The 6,032-nt window shown below is 55.9% G+C and overlaps 1 protein-coding gene across 1 annotated transcript; it reads left to right on the top strand.

Moving 5' to 3' along the window:
- The first annotated feature begins 1,580 nt into the window (after positions 1-1,580).
- LOC136982576 (uronyl 2-sulfotransferase-like) lies at positions 1,581-4,539 on the top strand. The gene is made up of 9 exons (XM_067279102.1): positions 1,581-1,706; positions 1,771-1,856; positions 2,897-2,991; positions 3,062-3,264; positions 3,339-3,418; positions 3,584-3,725; positions 3,797-3,906; positions 3,992-4,152; positions 4,227-4,539. The coding sequence occupies exons 2-9, from the start codon at positions 1,801-1,803 to the stop codon at positions 4,478-4,480; spliced, it is 1,101 nt and encodes a 366-aa protein (XP_067135203.1). The 5' UTR covers positions 1,581-1,706; positions 1,771-1,800; the 3' UTR covers positions 4,481-4,539.
- The last annotated feature ends 1,493 nt before the right edge of the window (positions 4,540-6,032 follow it).

Raw genomic sequence — 6,032 nt, 5'->3', positions numbered from 1 at the left:
GCGGATTCCTTCCCGGCGACGGGCCCTGCAAACCAAAGGGGAGGATCCTCCACCGACGTCTCGGGGAGCGGAGGAAAGAAAAAGGGTTGGGGTCGTCCTTTGGCTTAAAACGAGCGACGGGCGGAGTCCGCACGTCGCCCTCCGCCCGTGGGGAGGAGTCGGAATCGTCGGTCGGCTTTCCGCTTTCTCCTCGTCCGTAAGGGAACGTCCCTTGGTTGGATTCGGTTTCCCGTAGTGGGTTCCGCCGTCCGTCCCGTCCTTTTCCGAAGTCTCCTTCGAGTGGGAATCGAGAAAACCTTTTCGATTGTGTTTCCCGGGAGATGCGGCGTGGCCCCGGGCGGCCTCCGACTCCTTCCTCTTTCCGGACAGCAATTCCCGGGAGCCGAGGGTAATTAATCAATTAAGAGGCGAAGCGTAGAGAGAATTACGCGGCCCGGGTCGATCCGGCCTCCAAACGTTTCTCCGTTCGGCCGAAAATCTGTTTCTTTCGTTCGGGACGAAAGAGGGCCCCGGCCCCCACCCGCGTCGAAACGACTTACCCACCGCCACGCCATTTTCTTTCGGAACGGAAAGAGGGGAGGAGAAGGGAGGCGAGGTAGTCCGGAGGATTCGGAAGAAGATCCGAAAATAAAGGAATCCTTTTCGCTTTTTAAAATTATCTTGTATGCTAGTACTTTTTTATCAATTAACAGGACAATCCTTTTCGTTTTCGTTCACTGGTTACGTTTTCCCGCGCCGTTCTTTCGGGCGGCGGAAGTCGAGCGAAGGACGAACCCGACTCCCGCCCGACCCTTTCTCCCGGGACTAGGTCGGTCCCCCGCTCGGCCCGGCGGATTAAACCGCCCGACGCCCACGGCGGGCATAGGGTGAGCGCGTCCGACACTACGTGGGCGAGATCCGGTTTTCGATAGAAAGTTCTCCCGGGAGGAGAACTTTTCGCCCCGTCCCGGTCCGGTACCGATCTTCCGGTATTCCGGCGTCGGCCCCTCCCTCTCCGTCCTTTTCCGCACTAAACTACGGAGGAAAACGTGCGGACTCGGAACGCCTTCTTTCCGGTGAAGGAAGAAATCCACTGGCCTTATTCCTTTCTTCGTTTTCGTGAATTTAATGGCGGCTCCCTTTTTCGGCTCCTTCTCACCCAGGCAAATAATCAAGCGCAAAACAATTATAAGAAAGGTTTCCGATCTACGAAAACCTTAATACCGTAATCGAAACAGTTGTTTTGATTTTCCTTCGTAATACGTTGTTTTCCGTAACCCGTAAATCCGCAGGGAAATAATTGTAGTTTTACTCCGACATTTTCTTTTCGTTCCAATCTTAAGTTTAGACAGAAAAAAGGCGCCGTAAACCCGGGGTATGGAACCCGCCGTCCGGTAATTTTCCGTCGGACGGGTAAATGTCGAGGTGCGTCTCCCCGAAATTCCACGGCGCATTTCGTTTCCGGGCCCCCATTTCTTCCCCTCCGCTAATCCCAGGGGATAATCGGCGCCATTTTTCCCGTCCGGGCAATTGGTTGGGGGTGGACGGGAGAAAACTAAAAGGGAAAAGAAAGCTCGGTCCGTCGACGGAGTGGAGTCGCCACCCGTTTCGCTCCTTGCCGCGAAAAAAGTCGCCGGTCCGACCCGGTTAGAGACTGCGCCGAAGACGGGTTCCGCCGCGTCACCTCCGGTCCGGATGCCGACGCCGTCGGTGGACCGAGACGTCAGGTGAGACGGTATCCGTCGCGGCTGTGCCGCGCCGTCCGGCTGAAAACAATTTCGTCTTTTCCAGGAGATCGTCGTTTCCGGATCCGGACTTCCGATGGGGAAGACGTCGTCCGGGGGAAGAGAGTCGACCGTTCGAGGTTCCTGGTCCCGGTGAGTGTCCGGTCCCGCCTCCCCTCCGCCACCGGAAGGCGTTTTTCTATTCTTCTTCCTCCCTCCCACCGGGCAAAAGAAGGTTCCTCGGTCTCGGCAGACGGACGGTCCCCTTTCTGCCGGGAAAGAAAGCAGGAGGGACGACCTTTCGGGCGGATTTTCCTTGGGAATCCGGGAGGCGGCGGCGGTCCGACCGGTCTCTAATCTCTTTTTATCTTACGAAAACAAAATAAAAAGGAAAAGTCGTGCGTAATTGTCCTAATCCGCCCCTCGCCGCCGGCCCGTCCCTTTCCTCCGTCGCGCGTATTTCGGAAGCGTTTCCCCGTCGCCTCTCCCTTTCGCCTTTCGAAAAATTTTCGCCGTCTCCGCTTCTCCTTCCCCGCGGAAATTGTATTGGTCTCGCGCCTTTCTTCCCCTAAAGTCCGGCTTCTCCTCTTTCTTCCCGGAAATTTCCGCTTTCGCCTCTCCCGTCGGAATTTACGCGGACGGATTCGAAGGAAAGACGGTCGTCGGCACCGAATTTCTCTCGCGCCACCACCCGGACGGCGGGTCGTCGACCCGCTCCGAAAACCGCTTTTTCTGCCGTCGACGTTCGATAACCTTCCCTAGACGACGTTCCGCGCCGCGCCGCGCCGGGTTTTTCCGGCCCGATGGGACGGCGCGTGGAGGTTCCGGAAGGGGAGAGAAGGTGGGGACGACGTCGGCCCGGCCCCACCGGAGGTTGCCGATAGTCGCTCGGTTTCCCACCGGCCGACGACGGCTCTCCGCTCCTCGTTGGGCGCTAAAGAGACGTGGCGCTCCTATTAATAGTCTCGATGGCCGGGCACTTGGCTTCGGTCCTTTGTTATAAATACGCGTGGTGTCGACGCGCGGTACGTGACCGGGACTCGCGCCGACCTCGATGGTTAACAGATGTGGACGTGGAAAAACAAAAGCCAACGAGGTCGTCGCCGGGTCCGACGCTCTCCGTTCTAATCGCTTTCCCTGCCGCGAGCCAGACGGGTGGGAACTTTTCTAAAAGCAGCCTTTATGTCTTTCAGGTTGGCCACCGGAATTTTCCTGGCCGGCGCGTCGTTGTACGCGGTCTTCACCTTGGCCACGCTACCCGTTTACCGGTCGGACGGCCACGGACCGCGTAAGTGCTCCTTCCTACTCTCTTCCGTGGCTTTCGTTCCTTTTTTTTAAGTAACCGTATCCGTCGACAGTGGGCGGTTGCGACTGTCTCCCGGACCCGGCAACCGGCGGGGAGGAGATCCGCCCGGACGGGGGCAGGCTGCTGTACAACCGGGTGCCCAAGTGCGCCAGCACCACCCTGTACACGCTGATGAGGAAGCTGTCCGTCCTCAACCGCTACGTCCACTACAACTCCAAGGTGTACGACAAGAAGATGATCGATCTGTCCGAACAGGTAAGTAGTCCGACTCCCCGATCGCGGCTCCCGGGCCACGGGTCAAACTCAACCTTCCGCTACGTTTTTGCCAGAGTAGATTCGTCCGCCGAGTCGCCGACACTCCGGCCCCCTGCAGTTTCGACAGACACATCTTCTTCGTCAACTTCACCAGGTGAGTTCTCCCGTTTCTTTCTGGCTGCCACTGGCACCACCTCGTAATCCTACGCCGGCCTTTTTTCCTTCTCGGACGTTTAAATTCGACACCGGCGGCTTCCGAGGTCGAATGCCCGAGAGGTTTATTAACGGCACTCGATTGGTGTGACGTTTCCGTTTGCAGGTTCGGACGATCGCCTCCCGTCTACATCAACCTGATCAGGGATCCGGTGGAGAGGATCATTTCCTCTTACTACTATCGCCGTCTGGCGGCCAGAAACAGTCGAGGGAAAACCGGCAAACCCAGCAGCTACTGGCTGAATAAAGTACGGTCCCGTCTCTTTCCCTTTTATGCAATTACGCCAAACGGTGGAAACAATTAAATTTCGTTCGGTAGAAATTCAGGCACTGCGTGGCCAACGCCGATCCCGAGTGCAGTTTCGTCGACGGCCAAAGTTACGGAGTTCTCCTCTTGCCCTACTTCTGCGGACAGGACGAAAGATGCCTGTAAGTGCCTCTTTACAAATCGCTTTCCAAAGTTCTCTCGGTGTTTTCTTTCCTTCCTTCTAATTTTTACCTTCGACCGGCGCAGGATTCTCAACCACCCCTGGGCCCTGCGCACGGCCAAGAGCAACATGGAAAGGTACTACGCGGTGGTGGGCGTGGTGGAAGAGATGAACGTCACTCTCCGGGTCCTGGAGGCTACTCTGCCCGTCTTCTTCAAAGGAGCCTGGGAAGTGTACCACAACTTGAGTAAGTAGGGTGGGTCGGCTAACTTCTGCGCCCGTCGTCTCTTTAAAGAGCCTAAAGATGTAAACCCGCGGCAGGTGTCCGGAAGAACCAGAATCGCCAGAAGGAGCACGTGTCCGAGGATCTGAAGGCGGCCCTGAGAGCCAACCTAACGTCGGAGTACGAGTTGTACCACTTTCGCCGTCCAGCGTCTGTACGCGCAGTACCGTCGACTGCAACTCAACCCCGCCACGTGAGCCACCGGAGGGGAACGTGGGACGTCATTGCCGGCGACGACGCCTTTCCCTCCCGCTTTCGCGCGCTTCCGACCGACGTCGTCTGCCTACATTAGGAAAGCGGCGTTTTAATTTATATTTTGCACCTAAATAAATTCTATTTTCTACGTTGTTACGCAGTTGTCCGCTCCCGGCATTCTTTTCCAATTTCCGCCCCCATCGGCGGACGGATCGTAATCGGCACACTCGATTTTCCGGAAAGGTCCACCGCCAGCCGTTTAAAGAGTGTCGTCTTTCCGAGAAAACCGACGGAAGGAGGTAAATGGCGCGGTGTTTACGGGCCTACGATTCGGAAGAGAAACATTTGGCCGACGGGCGGGTCAAATAATTTTATTGTCATCGAAGGAATGATTAATTTACTATTCCCGGTGTTCTCTACGTTTGGACGGAGCGGCCGCACAAAAAACGGGCTTTAGCGACATTCGGGTAAAACCGTCCTTCCGGCCCGCGGGTTTCTGGCGTAGTAACGGGGCCGGGGCGCCGCCGTCTGAAGGAGTGGCGCGAAAGAAAGAATTTTAACGGCCGATGCGCCGACGAAAAGCCAGCTCCGACGACCGACATTTCCGTAATTAATGGAGAATCGGTTATAAAAAAATAGGTATTTGCGCCGCTCGGAGGACCGCCAGATGGGATTTTTGCCGGGCCACACGTGTTTGTCGTCGAGTTCCCGTTTCGTCTCCGCCCGTGACGTAATCGACCGTACCCCAGTACTAAGTCGCGTCCGGGTGGCGTCGTCACCTCGGTAGTTCCGCGTCTCGGACGTGGCAACGTCGTCCGCTTCTTACGTGCCACGTGGTAGGTGCGTAGTCTACAGTTTCTTCGGATACTTTTTAAAGGGATTTTCTAGCTTTAGTTTAAGCTCCGCCATTCTTATTACCCCATTATACGGCCATTTCGGTCGGTCTCGTTCCGGATAAATCGGTCCCGCGTTTGTCGAGCCACACTAGCAGCAGCGGGCGTACAGCCGGCGGTAAGAGGAGTCGATCCCGGAACCACGGCCAAATCTTCATCGTCGCGTTGGTACGCGGCTACATTCGACAGATTTTATTGCGGAACCCCAAATTTTATCGGCCAAGGCCAATGGGGAACCCCCGGTCTAGAGTATAAACCCCGCCGTCGATCTTTCGCGTCCGCAAAGAGTAGCGGTAGGCCTATTCTTCGTTTAATTACTTTACGCTTTAAACTCAATTTGTATTTATACCACGACTTAGAAACTTAAACATTACATTCGGAGCCCCGGATTAATTTAAGAAAAGTAAAAATTACAATTTTCTGCGGAAAACGGAAATAACGTCAGAGTGTCCGGGGCACCGGGCGAGTGGCTACCGGCCCTGGCAAATTTTTCCTCCGTTCGTCCGGTCGACCCGAATAACGGGGCGCCCGATCACCTCCACCGGAATTTCCGCCTTGTTTTCCGGAGAGAAGATTAACGGGCCGACCGACGGCGGTTGCTCGGTGGAAAAAGGTAACGTCCCAGGGCCGAGAAAAGCCTGGGTGGGAACGTCCGTACATTTAGGCTACCGGGTTAATACGCCTCCGACATAAAGATTTTTCGTCGAGTCAAAAAGCCTGTTGGAAATATCAAAACGGTCGGCCAACAGGACCGAC

The sequence above is a fragment of the Centruroides vittatus genome, unplaced genomic scaffold, assembly GCF_030686945.1.
Source record: "Centruroides vittatus isolate TY-2023 unplaced genomic scaffold, ASM3068694v2 contig_854, whole genome shotgun sequence".
Taxonomy (NCBI): Eukaryota; Metazoa; Arthropoda; class Arachnida; order Scorpiones; family Buthidae; genus Centruroides; species Centruroides vittatus.
This window is presented reverse-complemented; position numbering and strand designations above follow the sequence as displayed.